The sequence below is a fragment of the Giraffa tippelskirchi genome, chromosome 9 (assembly GCF_054371585.1).
Source record: "Giraffa tippelskirchi isolate mGirTip1 chromosome 9, T2T-mGirTip1v1.2.pri, whole genome shotgun sequence".
Taxonomy (NCBI): Eukaryota; Metazoa; Chordata; class Mammalia; order Artiodactyla; family Giraffidae; genus Giraffa; species Giraffa tippelskirchi.
In genome coordinates, this window is record NC_137283.1 from 58571872 (window position 1) to 58592537 (window position 20666).

Here is a 20666-nt window from a genome sequence, read left to right on the forward strand (position 1 = left end):
CATTCCAGGCCCTGGGCCACGAAGCACAGGCATGCGAGGCTGATCCAGCCTGCGGTGGGAGGCAAGGCTGAGATGGGACTTGAGGGGCTACTGATACCTGAAGGGTGAGCAGGTCTGACCAGGAGGGGAGAATGAGCCAGGTAGGGGCACCTTTACTGAGCAGCCCTGCGGAAACTGGCCAGGGGTGTTCTGGGTCTCTTTGGGGAAAATGGGTCTCCTAAATTCCTCAGCGACCAACTCCTTAACCTGTCTGGCAGAGATTCCTCAGCACTGTTTAATTGCTCCCAAGCTAACCACATTTAAGTCTTTCAGAAACTCATTAATTCCACAATGGAGCACTTACTGAGCGCTTGGTGCTGGAGATACGAAGGGACTGAAGGGACAGAGATCACTGCTTAGGTGGAACTTACATTCTTTGGAGGAGACAAAAAGCAGATGAAACAAAATGCAAAATATATAATATGTTAGCAGGGAAGAAGCACGAGGAAGAAAAGTTTGACAGGATAGGGGAAGAGGACATATCAGGGGAGTGTGAACATTTGAGACTGGGTGGTAAAGGCAGGGTTCCCTGAGAAGGTAGTGTTAGTCCCTCATTTGTATCCGACTGTGACCCCATGGACTGTGTCCGCCAGGCTCCTCCGTCTGTGGGATTCTCCAGGCAAGAACGCTGGAGTGGGTTGCCATGCCCTCCTCCAGCGGATCTTCCTGATCCGGGGATCAAACCCGGGTCTCCTGCATCGCAGGCAGATTCTTTACTTTCTGAGCCACCACCAGGGAAGGTAATATTTGAATAAAACCCTGGAGAGGGCAATGGAGCCACGGGGACGTGCTTACACAGGCAGCAGGAACAGCAAATGCGAAGGCCCTGAGGTGGGATCTTGTCTGGAATGTCTGTGGAGCCACAGGGGGCCAGTGTGGCTGCAGTGATGTCAGCAAGGGTGAGAGGAGAGCAGTGAAGGTCGGGGTCAGGATGGAGGCCAATTCTGCAGGGTGGGAGGTGGGACCCGCTCAGTGTTCGAAGAAGCGACATGATCTGATTCAGGCTGCAAGACAGCATCTTGACTGTTCTCCAGTTTCTTTATTTTTCTCCAGTTTTACTGAGACATAATTGACACATGTCATTGCATAAGGTGTACAACATAATGGTTTGACTTACACATGTTGTAAAGTGATTACTGCGATAAGTTTAGTATGTATCTCATATGGATACAATAAAAGCAAAAGCAAAAGGAGAAAAAAAAAAGGTTTTTGTGATAAGAACTCTTAGGTTCTAGTCTCTTAATGACTTCCATAGATAACACACAGCAGCGTTAATTATATTTATCATGCTGTACGTTACAGCACCTACTCAATGTACGTGAGCTTGAGCAAACTCCGGGAGACAGTGAAGGACAGGGAAGCCTGGGGTGCTGCAATTCATGGGATCACAAAGAGGCAGACATGACCTAGTAACTGACCAACAGCAACATAACATCCCTAGTTATTTATCCTCACCTGGGAGTTTGCACCTTTCGATCACCGCCCTGTAATTCCACCCCTCACCTTCCTCTGGTAAACCTCATCTCTTTTTCTACCGTTGTTCAGTTGCTCAGTCATGTATGACTCTTTGTGACCCCATGGACTGCATCACACCAAGCTTCCCTGTCCTTCACTATGTTTCCATTTTTGCTTTCCACATGCAAGTGACAACCATACAGTGCCTGTCTGTCTCTGCTCAGCTTCTTGCTAGCCTGTGCAGAAGCTTCCTGCTGTGCTGAAGCTATGGAGGTACCTTTGTTTCCAAGCTTATTCGGACTTTCATTGTGATTGTCAGTGACAAGATGGGGAAGACTGGCCTGAGAGTGTGTGAGGAGCAAAGGACCGATGACAGGCAGGGATGTGCCCGCCTCTCACCTACACAGAGACCAGGCAGTGAGCCTGAACCCTGCAGACCTCTGTCTCTTCTATAAAAATGAGTGAGCTGGGTCTGTTCTGCAGATGCTGGCCAGGGCCTGCATGAATGTTCAGGTGGTGCAGACAGCACCATCACCATCCTCGATCTCGAGGCCAGTCTCCTCCAAACCCTCCTGCCAAGCCCCAGTTCAGCCCCTGGTGGCAGCCACATTTGTATGCCTGGCTCTGCAGCATGCATGGGGAGGGTCCCAGGATGCAGGGTCCAGTGTCCCACACAGTCTTAGGAGCCCAGACCCACAGCACTTGAAGAGCCTAGACAGGTCCCAGCTATCAGTTCCAGCTCCAGCAGTGTCCTGGAGAGGAACAGAAACAGAAATGCTGCCCGCCTTCCACACCAGGAGGTAAGGATGCGTGCTCTGTAGAAGGCACTCCCAGGCCACCATCGAGGTTGTCTGGAAGATGCCATCTTGGCGGCGCGGATGGACCACCGGGCTTACTCACCCGCCTCCCTCCTTACCAGCTGTGTCGGGGAGGACCGCGGCCTCCGAGTCCTTTTCATCCGTAAAATGTTGGCTAAGAACACGACAGGTTTGGGTAAAGGGCGCGCAGGGTGCCACCCTCAGCGCACGTGTCTCCAGGGCTGGTTACTCAACGTCCCGCGCCTCCTGTCCCCGTGGGGCTGCCGCAGACTCGAGCAAACGCGCTGTCCCGAGGGGGCTGGCGGCTCACCGGACGCTCGCCAGCATCTCTCCAGCAAAGTCCAGGACAAGTCCTGGCTTTGCCTGTTGGCCGCCCGGGGCTGCAGATGGGAGCGGGATAGGGAGAGTCGGGCCGGGGCTGTCCGGTGGCGCCCAGCCCGCGTGGACCCCCCTCGGAGCCCCAGGCCAGGCCCGCGTTCGCTCTCACCTTGGCTAGAACCTCGGCAGCGGCCACAGCCAGTCCACTGCGACTGGAGGGGCGGGGCCGGGGCGGGGCCGGGGCGCGTGACGCGAGGCGCGGGCCAATGGGGTGCACGCCCGAGGCCGAGCCTCCTGCGAGCCTTCACGGCGCCCGGCGCGTCACGTGAGCCCCGGGAGTGAGCGCCGAGAAGCGGCGGCGGCGGGGGCTCGGCCGCAACTACGCGGGCCGGGCGAGGCGAGTGAGTGCCGGACGCGCGGCCGCCGCCCCCAGCGCAGCCCGCGTGGGCCCGGGACCGCCCGGCCTGGCCGCCGGCTGGCCGCGCCGAGTTCAGGTGGGAGCGCGCGGCGAGGACGGGCGCGCCTGGACCGGGCCCGGCGGGGGCGCGGGGGGCCCTCTGCGCGCCGGGCCGGGCGCCCGCACGGCTGTCCGGGCTTCGCGCGAGCGTCGGGGGAGATGTCAGCGGAGTCGGGCCCCCGGCGCAGGGCCGGGACCGGGGGCGAGCAGGCGGGAGGGACGGCGATCCCCTTGTGCCCACCAGCCCCGTCCCCGCGCCGGCCTCGGCGCCTGGCCCCGCGTGTCCGCGCGCGCCTCGCGGGCCGGCCGCCCATATGGTGGGCGCGGCGGGGCCTGCGGGCGGAGGGGTTACTGCCGGTCACCGTGGCCGGCCCGGGGGAGGCGGCTCCCGGCTCCCCCCGCCCCTTCCCACGCGCGGCCCCACGCGCGCCGGGGCGTCGCGGGGCCCCCGCCCGGCCCTCAGCGCGCCCCGCACGCGCAGTCACGAGGCAGGAGCTCGCGCCCCCGCCCGCGCCCCGCCCGCCCCTCTGCGGGTCCCTTCGGTGCCTCCCTCCACCCCCGCTGTTTGCCGGCCCAGGCCCCGGGGGTGACGGGTCCCCGGGTGCCTGAAGCCCTGAAGCCATTCCGACGCCTCCAGGGACCTGGCGGACCGCGGGGAGCCCCGCCGCCCCACAGGTGCGAGGCCGCGGCCGCGGGACTCTTATTTTGAAGGGCGGCCCCCCCGCCGTGGTCTGCACGCTGACCCAATGGAAGGCCCTTGGCTGGCGCTCCGCTTGTTATCAATTACATGTTGTTCCTGCGGCCGCCGTGTCCCCGGGAGGATAAACAGCAGGCCCGGCCGGCCGGGCGGGGAGGGGCGGAGTCCGGCCGCGGCCGGGGACGCTGCCCGGGACAGGGCGTCCCCCCCCTCCTCGCGGCCTGCGTCGCTGGCCGGGCCACGTGCTGCTGTGTTTCAGGGCCGGTCCTGGCGCCCCGCAGGCCCCGTGAGCTCTCAGTGCCCGCTTCCTCCCCGCCGAGGAGCCCTGCCCGAGGGCCCAGGTGGTCTGCTGCGGGCCCCACCCCCGGGCCTTTGCACTCCATCGGCAAAGTTTGGCCAGGGTCCTGTTTGAGAGTTGGGGTTAAACAGTCCAAACGGCTTATATTCTGGTGGGGAGACCGAGAACGAAGTGCGTACATACATAACTGCAGTAGCAACTGTTAGGAAGACTGTGATGCCCGGTGTTATAGCAGAGGGTGGTGGGCAGGGATGGAAGCCTCACAGAGAGTGACTTCGGAGCTGAGGGATCTAAATCAGGGGCTCCCTCCTATAGGGCTGGAAGAGGGGTCCCTGGAGAGGGAAGCGCTGGGGACCTGGCCTGGGGCGGTGATGCTGGTGAGCTTGTGCACAGCCTGTGAGTGGGGCAGGTGGAGCAGTGGTCTGGGGCAGATCAGCCTTCTGGGAGAAGACTGGGTCCATTCCTTGGGAATCTCTTAAGTTCCCGCCTACCCCATCCTACTGTACTTCTTTTCCCTTCTTATTTCTTTTATATCATTTAATCTGTGGATATCTTAGTTTATGTCTCTAAAATGTAAGGCTTCCTTTGAAAAGTATGTGCCAACCACAATACATCATCCCATTTAAAAATATTGACTGTAATTCCTTAATATCATGGAATAGTCAGGTAGTGATCACATTTCTGGGGAGAGTTTCAAGGGCAGGGACGGGGCCCGATCTGCCATTTCTGCCTGGTTCCTGCCTGGTTCTAGGAAGACCGGAGTCCCCGGGTTCCTCAGGATGGCGGCAGAGGGGAGAAGGACCACAACCTCACCCTTGAGGCTCACCCTGATGGCCGGTGCTGCATGTCTGTCCCTGTAGTGAGTGCTCAGCATGTGTAAGCTCGTTGGTCTTACAAAAACCCAGAAACTAGGCACAATTGTCAGGCTCCCCACCCAATGCATGGCACAGAGAGGTTGCACCGCCTGCCCGAGGTCACACAGCTGACAAGCTGCAGAGACAGGAGCTCAGTGTGGGCGACGGGGTGGAGGTTGGGGTCTCAGGCTGAGTGTGGGCTCTGTTCTTCACATTATTTGGCATTTTCATGCCTTCTCAGCACCTGATTCAGTGAATAGTGTATATTTTAAAACTCCTAGCTTTAAATCCTTAGCTAAAAAGCCAAACGTTCTTCTGCAAACACTGCCCTGGATGCAGACTTGCACCTTGCCTTATTTTCCTGGGGCTCTGTGAAGCTTCCTGGCTGGGTCATCACACACGGAACAGTGGGGAGACTGGGGTTTGGGGGAGCAAGGACTGGCTCCATGTCACAGCTGAGGATGGCCTGGCCCTGGGAGATCCTGACTGCTGGCTGGGTCTGCTGACCGTTGGGCAGTGCTGACCGTCGGGCAATGCCGGACCCGGGCCGAGTGCTAGAGACAGAGATGAGTGTAGTGGGAGCGGACTTGATGCCCGGCGGCCAAGACTGTCTGCTTTAGCTGCAGATCGTTCTCCCTCCTCAGCTCAGTAAACACCTGCTGTGGTCACTGGGTGGGGACAAAGGTCTGCAGAGGTGGCCCTGTCACAGCCACTGTTGACTCTCCTTGGACACCGACCTGCATGGCCTTCAGCCTGCCCCTGTCCTCTCTACTGACATGCCCTGAGCCCTTCCTGGGCACCAGTAGCCTCACCAGGGCCTGGGAACACAACCAGGCCCGACTGCCCAGCCTGTACCACGGGGGCCCTGGTCTGGTAGGGAGGCGGTGTGAGCTGGGTGAGTGCTCCACGGGGTGCCGGCTGGGGGTCTCATCACCCACCTGGCAGCTGTGAGTCAAAGGAGGGAGTAGCTGGGCTCTGGGACTGGGGTGCGTTCTCCCTGAGTTGTTGTCACAAGGCAGGGCCCTTCCACCACTGGTGAAGCCCCTGAAGGTGCCCAGTCTAGTGGAGGGTGCTTGGTAGGGGCCTGTCCCTCATTCACTGGAGAGGCAGCTGAGATGGGAGGCGCCCGAGGACTGGGCGGTAGGTGGGCTGCCCTCTTTCAGGTTGTCAGACAGCCCTTGAGGGGGTCTTTAATTTATGCCTCAGAGTAGACTTGTCTGGTTGAAAACTCCTCATTTATATTTGAGTCTCCGATGAAACAATTTTTTAGTGTAAGCCTGCTGTATCCAGTGTTCGAACATGCGTCTGTTAAAAGTTGTTCATTTTTTTAACTCAGTTTCAAGTTGAACCGGGTGGCCTTTATTTTTATTTGCTCAATCTGGCAACCCTACCCAAGCTGCAGCAACAGGGGGTCAGAGGGCATGTGGCCGTCCTCCCCCCGCCCCCCACTCCCGCTAGCAATTCTGCAGGAACGGGACCAAGGTCAGTTGTCCATGGATGATGGCGACTCTGCTTAGCTGGATGGGGTTCCCACCTGGCCATTCGGGGTGCAGAACGCCTCCTCACACGCCCACCCTCTCCCTCACACGCACTCACACTCAGACACGCGTGTTCCTTCTCAGAGTTGTTCTGAAAAATCTGTGTGAAGCCACAAGAGCCGGGTTGTGCAATGGGCTTGGAGAGCACTTTTGCAAACAGGTGGTGCAATTTCAGAAAACACGCTTGCAGTGTTCCCCCATCGGACGGATGGAGGCAGGATCCAGGCCTGGGGCGTCAGGAGGCTGTGGCTGGCCGTGGCGTGGGGCCAGGCGCCTCCGAGGAGGGGGTGACTGCGCTGCTCTCCTGACGGGGCCTCCTTGGTTTTCTCTGCAGCCACCAGGCCAGCATGGTGGACCACTTGCTCCCAGTGGATGAGACCTTCTCGTCACTGAAACACCCCGTCGGTTTTCTGGGTGACGGGCGGGCGTACCACATGCTGCCCTCACCCCTCTCCGAGGACGACAGCGATGCCTCCAGCCTCTGCTCCTGCGCCAGCCCCGACTCGCAAACCCTGTGCTCCTGCTACAGTGGCGGCCGGGGGGCTGAGGGCCAGGACAGTATCCTGGACTTCCTCCTGTCCCAGGCCACCCTGGGCGGTGGCGTTGCAGCTCACGGCAGCCCCATGGCCTGGGGGACCTGGCGGAAAACACCGGCCCCCATGAAGGGGGAGCATTTCAGCTTCCCTGAGTTCCCCGTGGGCGATCCCGATGACGTCCCTCGGCCCTTCCAGCCCACCCTGGAGGAGATCGAAGAGTTTCTGGAGGAGAACATGGAGCCAGCAGTGAAGCAGGCCCCAGAGGGCAGTGGCAAGGACTTGGACGCCTGTGGCCAGCTCTCTGCCGGGCCACACAGGGGCCACCTCCACCCTGGGGCTGGCGGCAGAGAGCGCTGCGCCCCACCGCCAGGGGCTGGTGTGGCTGGCAGCCAGGGCCCGGCTGGGGGCCCTGCCCCCGACCCCCCGGTCCCGCTGCTGTTGCAGATCCAGCCGGTGCCCGTGAAGCAGGAGTCGGGTGCCGAGCCCGCCTCCCCAGGGCAGCCCCCTGAGGCCGTCAAGGTGGCGCAGCTACTTGTCAGTATCCAGGGCCAGACCTTCACGCTTGTGCCCCAGGTGCTGCCCTCGTCCAGCCTCAGCTTGCCCTCCAAGTTCGTGCGCATTGCCCCCGTGCCCATCGCTGCCAAGCCCCTTGGGTCGGGACCCCTGGGGCCTGGCTCCGCGGGCCTCCTCATGGGCCAGAAGTTCCCCAAGAACCCAGCGGCTGAACTCATCAAAATGCACAGGTGTACTTTCCCTGGCTGCAGCAAGATGTACACCAAGAGCAGCCACCTGAAGGCCCACCTGCGCCGGCACACGGGTGAGAAGCCCTTCGCCTGCACCTGGCCAGGCTGTGGCTGGAGGTCAGTATGGCGGCGGTGGCCAGGCACTGCGCAGGGCCCACGCGCCTCTGCTCCCGTGGTGCGTGGCCAAGATCTTGTCCTCTGCGCTTGGATAAGGCTGCTTAGGGCAGGGAGGGGGTGGGCAGGCCCAGAGGTCCCTGTGTGCCTCTGAGTGCTGGGGTCCAGTCTCACGGTGACCAGATGAGGCTGTGGCTGTGTGGGGGAGGGGCTGGGCCACGCAGAGGGCTCCCCTGGTGGTTCTGGGGCCACTGAGAGCTGCAAATGGCTGCTGCGCACCGTGCGTCCCCGCGGCGTTCCCGTGCTGCGCGTCCCTGCAGCATCCTGTGCTGCGCACCCCCGTGTTGCACATCCCTGTGCCGTGCGCCCCCACGGTGCCCCAAGGGTAAGTACCACCTCTCATCCTTCTTCACCACTGAGCACACGGAGGCTCGGAACCAGTCAGTAACCGGCCAAGGGCACGCGGCTCTTTGCTGATGCGATCTGAGGCCAGGGGACAGAAGCGGCTGCTTCTGAAGCCTGAAGGCCCAGCCGGTTGACAGCCGTCCTGGGGGACCTGGTGCTGTGCTGGGGACGCTGGAGAGGCCATGGGGGCTCCAGGCTTGGTTGCCGAGCCAGAAGCGGGAGACTGTTTCCAGGCTCTCAACTCTGTGCATGGTGGGGGACCCAGCTCTCAAAGCTGGGGTCAGCTTGCCCAGGGTTACCCAGCCCCTGGGGGGGCAGAGTAGGTGGGACCCCCGTGGAGCGCCCCCGGTCCCTGCGGGCAAGCCCACCCTCTTGGGAGGGAACTGTTTGCTGAGGCTCTGGTGCAGGTCGGGGTGACGTGCTCAGGACGCCCCTCTGCAGGAAGCTGGCCGCCCTGGGAGGTGCGTGTGCCCCTTGCACACTCGGTCCTGGCTAGTGTGGCCTCCATATGTGAGGAGGCGGGAGGCACGCTCATCTTTGGGCAGACCCGAACCTCACGAGGGGCATGTGTGACCACACATGATCGTGCGCGCTGCGTGTTTGTGCCTCATGCGTGTGTGTGGGTGCACACTACACGCGATGCTTCCTGACGACATCTCTCCTGAGAGCAGGGGAGAGCCGGCCCTGGGCCAGAGGTGCTGGCCTCAGAGTCGCGGTGGGCCGAGGCTGGACGGATGGGAGCCCTACGCCCAGCGTCCTGGGTCGTGGAGCGCTGAGCCGGTCAGGGAAGGGGCTTTGCCTTGGCACCCACAGCCCTGACGGCTCTGGGAGTCCAGCTCTAGCCCCATACTGCCTGCAGCCTCGGGCAGAGTTGGCTGGTGTGCTTCAGGGCAGGCCTGCCGGCCGGCGGGGAAACCAGAGTCGGTGGGCAGACCCGGGGCCACATGGGGGCCCGGCCGTGGCAGGGGGCATCCTGACCCCGGGGGGTGGGGCGGCTGGTGGCAGGGATGGACCCCAGCTCTGCTCTGCCCCCAGCCGGTGGCCTCCCGTGGTCCCCTGGCCAAGCCTCAGTTTCCTCGTCTGTCGAGTGGAAGGCTTGCCCGCAGTCTCTGTCCCCCAGGGCTGTGTGTGCAGGGATCGTCCGGGTCGTGTGCCGCTCTCAGACGAGGTCAGAGTGTGAGGACGACCTGGAAGGGGTCACCCTGCTTCCACTGGGTAGCACCCACGTTGCAGAGTGGCATCCGGAGACCCCTGGGCTGGTGCTGTCTTCTTGGTGGGGGCGGGGCTGTGGGCAGCCTCACTGTCCCGGGCACTGTCCACCTCCCCCCCAAGAACTGAGGCCGGGAGGAAGGGCGTGGTTATGGTCAAGGCCGCCCACTCGGCCGTTCCTGTGGAAGAAGAGGACCTGTGTTCCGGGCTGTCCTGGAGGGCAGATAGGACCCTCAGCCCAGGCTGTCGGGGGGCAGGCAGCTGTCGGCCCCCGGCACAGCGGCCCCGGAGGGAGTGAGTTCCCCGTGGGGGGAGGTATGTAACCCAGAGTGAAATTCATGGTAGGCATTCAGGTCTGCACCACCCAAGCCCTTGCGTGGTCTTGCCCAGGACCCCTGAGTGGGGCAGGCACGGTGGGAGCCCTTGGGAGCCGTGTCTGCCATTGGCCAGGCGGGTCTGGGTCTGGCCTTCACAGCGTCATGCGAGGCAGAGGGCCTGTGAGGCGGGGAGCTGAGGGCACCTGCCCCTTGGGAGGGCCGTATCTTGCTGGTTAGTCTTCAGGGATCCTGGACTCTGGTTATGTGCCCGTGAGTTGACTGTCCCTTCCACGTGGTTGTAGCTGCCAGCTGAGTGACAGAGGGGAGTCCTTCCAGCATGTGGGTGGGAAGGTGGACTGACTTAGGGGCAGCTCCATCAGGACAGGACAGGGGAGAAGGTGACAGTGGCCAGCTCACCAGGCACTTACTGAGTGCCAGGCACTGTCCTGAGGGTCTTAGAGCTGGACTCCTCTCTACAAATCCCCACCCTGGCTTGCATGCTTCCTTCCACGAGGCACTCATTACCTTGCCGCCCCCTCAGGCCTTCCGTACCCCTCAGGTATGCTTCGATTCCTATCCAGACACCTCATTCTGTAGCGCAGGCTCACGCAGTCTGCCCGCCAGCCTCCCTCGGGCAGCGCGGGCTGGCACGGCCCCCTGTGGCCTGTGTCTCCAGCACTCTCCTCCGGGGGTGGCTGTCGCTGGTCTCGCCATGACTCTGGCTCTGTCCTTCCCACATCCTGGTCTCTTCGAGGCCTCCCAGCACCCCTGTGGTTGGCACCATCTCGTTTTACGTTGGGGGAAACCGAGGCCCAGAAAGATGCAGTCATTGCCACGGGGACAGAGCACACCCCACCGTGGTGAGGCCAGCACACCTCGGCCACGTGCAGCCCCAGGGCTGGGCTGGCCACCATCTCTCGCTGGGCAGTGCTCTCGTGTGCCGGGAGTCCTGTCTCTTCCCCGAGGTCGTCAGCCGCCAGGCATCAGCTCTGGGCCGGGAGGAAAGGGCTGAGGAGTAAGACAGTGAGACACAGCTCCAGGGTGCTGGGCAGGCGTCATACTGAGCCTGTGAGCAGGCATCAGCCTGTTGTCCCACTTTCGTTGTTGTTCAGTCGCTGAGTCGTGTCCGACTCTGCAATCCCATGGACTGCAGCACGCCAGGCCTCCCTGTCCATCCCCAACTCCCGGAGCTTGCTCACATTCATGTCCATCGCGTCAGTGATGCCATCCAACCATCTCACCTTCTGCCGCCCCACTTTAGAGAAGGGAAACGTGGCCGGAGCCGGCAGGCAGTTCTCACCATCACCCAGCTGGGATGTGGCTGAGGCAGGGGCTGGGCCCAGGCTCCCTGCCCACCCCACCCCACCCAGCAGGCCGTAGGCCCGGCCCACCCTGCAGCAGCCCCTCCACCCCTCCAGAAGGGCGTGGGCTGTCTTCCCAGTGGGCGTGCTGCATCCGGACCCTCCTTCCTGGTGGTCCTGGCGAAGAGCAGCTGCCTCTCTCCCTCCGGCGCCTGTCCTGTCTCCTGCACACTGAGGGCCAGGAGCGCTGTCCCCTAGGGTCGTCCCTGGCCTGGGCGAGCCCCCGCCACTTCCTTCGGTGTCTGATCGTGGACCCTGGAGTCCCTGCTCTTCCGCGTAGGCACGTGGCTCCGGAGGCCAGGACAGGGCTGGGGCCAGATGGGCCTGCTTGAGGCTGTGCGTATAGGAGGCACTGTCGGCCTCTGCCTAGAAGTTTCTTGCTTCCCTCTCGGACACCAGTCTCCGTCATTCTCTGCAGAGAGACGTCCTATCCCGTCTGAGGAGAGCACTCTCCTGCCTCTGCTCCTGGGGGAGTGCCAGCTCCCTGCATGGCAGAGCCTAGGTCTCCACGGTGGACGAGGAGGCCCTGATGGGGCTGGGGGCTCCAGCGAGGCCCCCGAGCCCTCCCTGCAGTCGCAGCCCCACGCTGTTCCACGCACAGCCTGGCGGCACGTTCCCACCACCGCCCTTAGCCTGGGTGCTCGGAGTGACGGCTTTCTGGTTGACGGAGGGCCCCCTGGACCTGTGCTTCCCCGCAGCCCAGCCGTGGGGATCGTGGTCGACACTCACCAGGGCCCGGCTCGCGGCCGTGGGCCCCGCACCCAGTCTGCCCTTCCCTGTACTGGGGGGAGCACCTCCAAGAGCTTGGTGACTCGCCAGGTGGTCCCGGCAGGAGGAGAAGGGCCCACTGCCCGCAGAGGCTGAGTCGTAGCTACCCACCCTGTCCTGTGTGGCTGCAGTTTGGGAGAAAGTGGCGTGGGGGTGTGGGCTGGGGGGGGTCATCTGGGGGCTCAGGTTGCAGGACCCTGTGCTGTGGGGGCTGCTCTCGGGGCCGCTGTCCCTGCTCTGCTCCCCTCCCAGGCGTCCCCTGACAAGGGGCTGCTTGCCCTTGTGTGCCCACTGCGGCCTCTGAGACGAGCCTCGGAAGGTGGACAAGAACCCCGAGGCTCCACTGGAAGAGAGAGACGGCTGAAGCCCAGGACGGGCCCGCATTTGCCTGGGGCTACACGGCTCACGCTGAGCGATCCAGCCTCCCCACTGTGCCTGTCCTCCCAGTGGGGCTGGTCTTGGCTCCCTGAGCGGGAGGTTGAGGCCGACCCCATGCATCGTGCTGAGGGGAGGCGGGAGCTCGGGGCCGTGGCGGAGCCTCCTTGCCACTGCCCTGAGGGCCCTGACTCCCGCTGGGGTAGGTGGTCCCAGGCTGGCCCCTGACGGCTGGAACCTTGGTTCTCCTTCCACCCGCTTGAGCTGCAGGGGCACGGGGCACCTGGCCCACTTTGGGGGAGGCCAGGCTGCCCATGGGCACCAGGGCGGGATCTTTGCTCTGGCCTTGGCCGCTCTGTGGCCGCTGACCCTGGGTCAGGGCCTCGTATCTCTGCGTGCGCCTTGGTTTCCTCACGTGGCAGACGGGCCAGGGTCTTATTTCCAAAGGTGCTGATGGCACTGTGCTCTGTGCCCGGGCACCCGGGCCATGACATGAACACCAGCTTCCAAGCGCAGGAGCCTGGCCATGCTCTGGGCATCAGAGGAGTGAGGAAGGCGGTCCTTGTCCTCCGTGCCTCCGGGCTGAGGCCCCCATCGGGTGCTGAGGCCCCCGTTCAGACTTCAAGTGCAGCTATGGGTCCCGGGCTTTCACCCAGAGGGTCAGGCCCGGCCAAGCCACCAGCCCCCTCCTTGGCGGGGCGGAGACGTTTGCTGTAGGCACCACCCCCCTTCCTCTCGTGCGTGGGGGGGTGTTGGGCCTGATGCTTCTGTGTGCGCATGTTCACGTGGGTGAGCGTATGCACACGTGCATGTGTGTGCTCTGTGCTCAGTCATGTCTGACTCTGTGACCCGTGGGCTGTAGCCCGCCAGGCTCCTCTGTCCATGGGGATTCTCCAGGCAGGAATACTGGAGTGGGTTGCTATGCCCTCCTTCAGGGGATCTTCCCAACCCAGGGATCGAACCCAGGTCTCCTGCATTGCAGGCAGACGCTTTAGTGTGGTATGTATGTGTGGGTGCGCAGTGTGCAGTGGGTGCTTGCACGCCCTGGGGCTGGCGAAGGCTGCCTCTCTGAGAGCTCTCTGTCCTCCCGAGGTGCTGCTGTGTCTGCTCTCTCACTGACGCACAGACCAAGCACCCCAGGCAGCAGGTGCTGGGCTGGCCGCGGGGCACATGCCTTTCCTCATGGAGCTGACGGTCTAGTGGCTCAGACTGATGTTCATCAAAAAGTTGGAAACTAAAGTTCCAGCAGTGGCAGCGGTCAGGAAGGAGAAGTGCCTAGTGCTTCTAGGCCCTAGCTACGGGTGGGATGCAATCCTGGAGGGCTTTCCTGAGGAGGTGACATTTGCGCTGAGGGCTAAGGGATGCGTGGGAAGAGCCTCCCAGACAGAGGGGACAGTTTGGGCACATGTCCTCTGGCGAGAGGGGCCCAGGGCAGTTCGTGCAAGCAGAGTGCAAAGCACAACAGCATGTGTGTAAAGGTGGGGTCTCGCTACCAGGACTGAGCTCTGGAGTGGGGAGAGGCTGGAGTCCCTGAGGTCGGCCGTGGCAAGAGCTGAGCCCTGTGGTCAGCTCGGTCCTGTGCTGCTCCTTTGCAGCAGCCACTGGGGCTGCAATAGGGAGGCAGCTGGGCCGCCGTGCAGGCCTCAGAGCGCCCTGCGGGGCGCGGTGTCATCTAGGGACCTCTCAGCTGCTGGGAAGGCAGAAAGGGTCCAGGAGTTGTGGGGTCAAGTCTGAGGACCCCTCCTCCGCTGTGACAAAGGCCTTCCCCCTGCAGGCTGGGCGGGACCTCAGCCCCAGCCTGTGCCCCCGGCTGGGGGGCTGCGTGGAGGATGCTCCCAGGAGCCCCACACTCTGGTCTGAGGGGCTTGAGGCACAGACGCAGTTGGGGGGCCTGTGGGGTCACCAGCTGCCCTCAAGCCACAGCAGGGTGGGCTCAGCTCCGCCGGGCGGCGGGGGCGAGGCCGCTGACCGCCCTGTCCCACAGGTTCTCACGCTCGGACGAGCTGTCGCGACACCGGCGCTCGCACTCGGGCGTGAAGCCCTACCAGTGCCCTGTGTGCGAGAAGAAGTTCGCCCGCAGCGACCACCTGTCCAAGCACGTCAAGGTGCACCGCTTCCCGCGCAGCAGCCGGCTGCCGAGGCCCTGACCTGACCCTGACCCCAACCCCAAGCGGCCGCCTCCTCCGCCCGGCACTCTGTAGCAATAAGTTATCAGCCCCCGTTAGAGGGACGTGACGCCCATCTGGGCCACCTGGAGCCCAGGGGTGCAGACTCAGCACCGCCACCTCCCCGGGGACCCGGAGGTGCCCGCGCTGGCCGGAGGCAGCCTGCGCGCCCCGAGCCTTCCGCGGCCCAGCCCCCCTCCTGCCGGGCTCCCCGCCTGGGCTGGGGCCAGCACTCTGATTGCTGGGGAAGGAGAAGTGCGCAGTGTTGAAATGTCAGTTCCCGGAGGGAGCATGCGGGGAAGAAGGAAGTAGGCCAGAAGTCCAGGCTGCACTGTGGCATGGGAGTGGCTCCATCCCCAGCCTGACCACCAGAAGGCGCCCAGGGCGGTGCAGGGGCGGGACCTGGCCACTGGGTGGCTGTGGGCTGGGTGAAAAGACCCCTCTCAGCAAGGCGGCAGTGCATGTGCTTGAGTTAAACGTGCAGGACAGACGGACAGACACAGGTCTGCCCCAGGGTGTCGGTTCCGCGTGGCCCAGTCCCTCGTCCTGTTTGCAGACAAATCCAGTCGGTGCCTCTGGTCACCTTCGGGAGGAGAGGGCTGGTGTAGAAGAGCTAAGTAGAACCTCCCAAGTCCTGATTTAGAAGTGCATTCCTTATCTTGTCTAGAAATTAATATCAAATGAACTAGCTTGTTTTGAGAGGTTTATTTCACATCCTATGAATGTATGTAAATAAAATGTACATAGGTGCATTGACATCAAATCTTTTAATAACATATCAACATTGTGTAAATTTGAAATAAAATCTATAAAGCTGGTGTACATATGTTACAATTATGTATATTTTCTTTGGTCCTTCATAAAAATATATTTGCCAATAAAAAGAAAAAAGAACTTGATAACTCTGGCATTGGTGTGCTGCTTTCCTTGGCTCTGCCAGGAAATGGAGTGATTCTGGGGGCCAAATCTGGTTTGCCACATGTGGGGGACCCTGGTTTGCACCCAGAGCGACACAGGGGCTCCGTGGATGTCCGGCCCCTTGTCCGCCAGTGCAGGGTCCCCGCACCCCCACCTCCATTCCCACGGCTGGGTGTCTGCTCCTTCCGTGTCCTGAGGGCTTTCTGCTCCACAGACCCATGGCCGCCTGATTCCAGCATCACTTGTGGGAAGAGACTGCAGGCGGGCCTGGCCCGCAGGGCCACTACTCTGCTGAGTTCCTGTCTGAGACCCTGGCTTAGCACTTCCTACCTTGTGTGCAGTGCACTGAGCATCGATTATGCACCCACTGTATGCACCGGGAAGGGGGCAAACCATTCCCCGCGTGCAACTCCCCCTGGGAAATGGCACGTGATGCCCACTTGCGATTCTGAACAGATCAGGCGTCTTGACCGGGTGGAGGCAGTGCCTGGTGTGAGCTCTACGGTCGAGGCCTCGACCCCGTGCCCCAGCGGGCCGGGAGGGAGCTGGCGCGGAGGGGCCGGGCTGCGCACCTGCCTGCTTCTCTGTCCATGTGCCCTGGGGGCTGTCAGTGACAGCCTCGGACCTGGGGCAGGTGGCGGGTCTGCAGGGGAGACGTGAGGGAGGCGTGTGTGCGTGTGCATGTGCGTGTGCACTGTGTGTCTTCTGCGGTGAAGGCCCTCGTCCCCACTGACCTGGGAACCTCCTGCTGCAGCCGTCTGCCTGTCCAGTAGAGCACAGCACAGGTGCAAAACGGACACCCCATCCTACCCGGCCCCGGTCCTGGGGAGATGACCCGGCCTTGTGACCTGTGCCCTTTGACCCTGACCGGACACACTCCCTGGGGGCAAACATGCCCTGGGGAAGCGAGGCATCGTCTTCATCCATAGAGAAGCGGACCCGGGCAGTTGGGACGGTCATACTGGAGGATCCGTGAGCACACGTGTGTACACGGCTGGGTACTGACCCGGACACAGCTCACCCTTCCACGTACGTCCCCAACAGCCACCCGCTTGGGTCCTCAGCCCCCGGCTGACCTCTGTCCAGGCCCAGCTAGGTGAACACTGGAAGGTGTGCAGTACCATCAGCGCCTCCTAGGTCCCCTGTGCCACAGAGATGCCTCTGCCTGTAAGAAAGCAGTTAGTGCACGTGCTTATTTGTCCGGAGACTGTGGGCCACTCGGACAGGCTTTGTGTCAACCCAGATCCTAGAATACCCACAGTTTACTTACCAATTAAATTTAATGGTGAATTACCATCAACTAGCTTTAAGATTGTTCCCACATGTTTGCTGTGATACATAATGATACAAAACAGACCTTGCACATAGCTTCATATACAACTTTTAATGGTGGGTTCGCTGGGTCAAAGAGCAGGCCGGTAACTTTTGCCAAATTACCATCCAAAAATCAATTGCACTGGGAACATAATTTACTCACGCATTCAGTGTATTAGCTGTTCTTCCACACTAGAACATGAACTCGGGAAGAAGGGTTTTGCCTGTTTTGTTCAGCACTGTGAGCCCAGCTCCCAAAACAAATATTTGTTGAGCAAATGACGTGGGTGGTAAGCAAGCACTATTGCTAAAATTGGGATAAGATATAGAGGTTAAATATACAATTTAAAGTTAAAAAGTCGTCCGCAGAATATTTGCTCCAAGGACTGTTGTTGTTGTTCAGTGGCTCAGTTGTGTCCGACTGTTTGTGACCCCATGGACTGCAGCACGTCAGGCTTCCCTGTCCTTTACAATCTGCCAGAGTATGCTCAAACTCATGTCCATGAGTCACTGATGCCATCCAACCATCTCATCCAAGGATGTCCGCATCCTAATCTCCAAAACCTGAGCATATGCTTCCTTCTGTGGCAAAGGGGACTCTGCAGATGTAACCAAGTCAAGTCGAGATTCAGTTCAGTTCAGTCACTTAGTCGTGTCCAACTCTTTGTGACCCCATGGACTGCAGCACACCAGGCCTCCGTGTCCTTCTCCAACTCCCGGAGTTTACTCAAACTCATGTCCATTGAGTCAGTGATGTCATCCAACCATCTCATCCTCTGTCGTCCCCTTCTCCTCCTGACTTCAATCTTTCCCAGCATCAGGGTCTTTTCCAATGAGTCATTTCTTCCCATCAGGTGGCGATGGCCAAAGTATTGAGTTTCAGCTTAAGCATCAGTCCTTCCAGTGAATACTCAGGACTGATTTCCTTTAAGATGGACTGGTTGGATCTCCTTGCAGTCCAAGGTACTCTCAAGAGTCTTCTCCAACACCACAGTTCAAAACCATCAATTCTTCAGTGCTCAGCTTTCTTTATAGTCCAACTCTCACATCCATACATGACTACTGGAAAAAGGAGAGATTATCTGGGATTATCTGGTGAGCTCGAGGTAGTCACATGGGTCCTTTAAAGCAAGGGTCCCCCGCCCCCCGGCCACAGACCAGTACCTGTTAGAAGTGGGGCCACACAGAAGGTGAGGGCAAGTTAGCGGAGCTCCATCTGTATTTACGGCCGCTTGCCATCGCTGGGATTTCCACCTGAGCTCCACCTCCTGTCAGATCAGCTAGAGCATCAGATTCTCCTAAGAGCTCAAACCCTACTGTGACCTGAGCACCCGAGGGGTCTAGGTTGTGGCTCCTTCTGAGAATCTAAGGCTGGATGATGGGAGGCGGAGCTGAGCCGGTGATGTGGATGCAGGTACGGATGATTGCGATCACAACATGTAAGGCACTTGAAGCATCTGTAAACCCTCCCTCCCACCCTGGTCCGTGGAAGAATAGTCTTCATCGAAACAGGTCCCTGGTGCCAAAAAGCTTGGGCATTGCTGCCTTAAAGTGGGTCAGGAGGCGAGGTGATGGCAGCAGAGGTCAGAGGCTGGAAGCTCCCACTCTGCTGACTGAGGAGAGGGAACAAGGGGCCACAAGCCAAGGAGCAAGGTGCCCCTGAAAGCGGGAAGAGGCAAGCAGACGTGCTGCCCTGGAGCCTCTGGAGGCTGGTGTGGACAGCTTGATTCTCCGTCTGACCTCAGAACTGGGAGTGGAGGAATGGGTGTTGTTTCAAGCACCATGTTCCTGGAAATTTTCACAGCGGCAGTAGGAGACTGATGCAGGTGACACAGGAGGATTAGCATAAACATTTGATCTCCAAACACGAGCTGTGCAAGAAAGAGGTGGGAGGGAGGGGTGGGGCGGAGGCGACTGAAGCTTCCGCTCTCCTCACGGGGAGCCTCGGCCGAGTCAGTGGCTGAACACACAGGTGGTTTAGTTCCAGCTGCGGGAGGGGGTCCTGAACCCTAGGATGCAAAGCACCACCTCCTGGGCGCGGGGCGGGGCCACGTGACCCCCGCTCTGGCACGATGCCCCTGACCTGCTCTGAAGGCTCCTGGTGGTGGTGCCCGCCCCCCCCGGAGGTGCAATGGGGCAGTCAGAGCCCGCCGAGCTCCAGGCCCGGGTGAGCTGGTGGGGCCAGGCCGGGGGGCACACAGGAGACAGAAGTGTCTCCCAGGCACCAACTTACATCAGCCCTTACACAGGCAGCCCTGCCTGGCAGCGGGTACTGGAGTTTCCAGGCATGCTTCATGCTCCTTCAGTATGCCCTCTAGGTCTCCGTGTGTGCTGGGCACAGCTCCAGCTTGGGGCCAAGGCCCAATCACTTTGAGGGGCTCCTCGCCTCGAGACGTGGCTTCCCTAGCGCGTCCACGCTCTAGAGCCTCAGCTTGCTCGTCGGTCAATGGAAGTTGGCAGGGTCCCTGCCAGTGGAACTTCAGGTTTCAGGGGACCCTTGGGGGTGACTCCTCCTGGATCTGCCACCAGTGGGTACTGAGGGGCTCGGCTCCCCTGGGTCCATTGTTGGGAGCAGCTGGTGGCGGGGTGATGTGAGGGCTGTGGGCTGAGCGCCCGCCCTTGGTGGCTGGCCCCAGGGGAGACAAGCTCCTCCCTGGGTCCCACCCTACTCACTGCCCAGCAGGCGTACACCCTCCTGCCTTCCGGTGGGGCTGAGGGCCAGATGAAGCAATGACAGTCCGACACCCCCAGCGAGGTCTGCAGCGGGCTAGGGAACCGAGGGCCGCAAGTGAGTTGTTACATTTGTGGTTCCGTTCTCACACCGGGCTGCCAAACCACAGGAGGATCAGGTCTTTCTGTGGCTCTGCCTGGAAATGCTCTGGAAAGGGAATCCTAGCGAGAGCTTTTGAGGCCAGCCAAGTCGACACAGAACGTTTCAGGAACGCAAGCGGAGCTTAACACTCCTGCTTTAGGCGGGCCCATTGCGGAGGGCCCCTCTGAGGAGGTGACATTAGAGTGAGGAGGAGCCTTGGGAGGAGCAGATGGAAGGGCAGTCAAGCCAAAGAAACAGCAGGTGCAAAGGCTCTGAGGCAGGAATGGGCCTGCGTGTCTGAGGCCTTGAGCCAGGCGGATGTGGGCGCTTTGGAAAGGGTCGAGGGCAGGCGGGGGTCCCCAGTATGCAGTCAACTGCAGTAAGATGTCACCTTTTGACTCAACCAGCTTGCCTGTTACCAAAACAAGCCCTAACCCGGGAGTCTGTTTTCTGTTCCCTTTCAGCTGTTCCCTCTGCTCCAGTGTCATTGAAAAGAGAGAAAAAGAAAGGAAAAAAAAATATCCAACCCGGTCAGTCAACTCCCTGACCGCTGATTTCGCCCACACGCTTTTAGGTGGTGATAAAGGCTTTTGTGTTCTCAGCGCAGTGGTAGGCCGCCGCTTCAGCGAGGGAGGGACTGGACCAGATTCAAGTTTTCAGGAGGGTCCCACTGTCGTGTGCAAAAGAGCATGGGCCTCTGTGCTGACCCCGGTGTCGCCGAGGAAGACAGCCCACCCAAAGGGGCTGAAGTCGGTGACCATGACTTCATGACAAGACTCTTGGGCTGGGGGGCAGGCGGGACAGGGCAGGGGCTGGGGGGGGGCCGTGCCAGGAATCACCCTGCCCTCTGTCCCACCCTCTGTCCTGCTGGGGCCTCCTGCTGGTTGAAGCCCCGGGGCGCAGCCCGGCAGGTCGGCCTCCAGGACCTGGCCGGGGCCCCAAGGGTGACGAATGTTGACTGACCACCAGGGAGACACAGGAGCGGACTGAGACGCGGCAGAGCTTGCGGCTGCGTGGACCCGGTGGTGGCAGTGGGGGTGAAAATGGCCTTGAGAATGTGGGTGGCGGGATCTCGGGACTCACTGGCGGGTTGGATGGGGGTCAGAAAAGGGTTGAATTTCCTTGTGGTGGCCCTTTGGGAAAAAGAAAAAAAAA

At 61.0% G+C, this 20666-nt stretch overlaps 1 protein-coding gene across 1 annotated transcript; it reads left to right on the plus strand.

Moving 5' to 3' along the window:
- Positions 1-2964: 2964 nt before the first annotated feature.
- KLF15 (KLF transcription factor 15) lies at positions 2965-20282 on the plus strand. Its single transcript, XM_081530869.1, has 5 exons — positions 2965-3124; positions 6809-7870; positions 14287-14433; positions 17332-17351; positions 20086-20282. The coding sequence occupies exons 2-5, from the start codon at positions 6822-6824 to the stop codon at positions 20280-20282; spliced, it is 1413 nt and encodes a 470-aa protein (XP_081386995.1). The 5' UTR covers positions 2965-3124; positions 6809-6821.
- The last annotated feature ends 384 nt before the right edge of the window (positions 20283-20666 follow it).

Coding starts and splice junctions, on each gene's coding strand:
- KLF15 (XM_081530869.1), top strand. CDS start 6,822: ATGGTGGACCACTTGCTCCCAGTGGATGAGACCTTCTCGTCACTGAAA. Junction 7,871..14,286: donor TGGCCAGGCTGTGGCTGGAG/GTCAGTATGGCG, acceptor CCTGTCCCACAG/GTTCTCACGCTCGGACGAGC. Junction 14,434..17,331: donor CGCTTCCCGCGCAGCAGCCG/GCTGCCGAGGCC, acceptor GTCGAGATTCAG/TTCAGTTCAGTCACTTAGTC.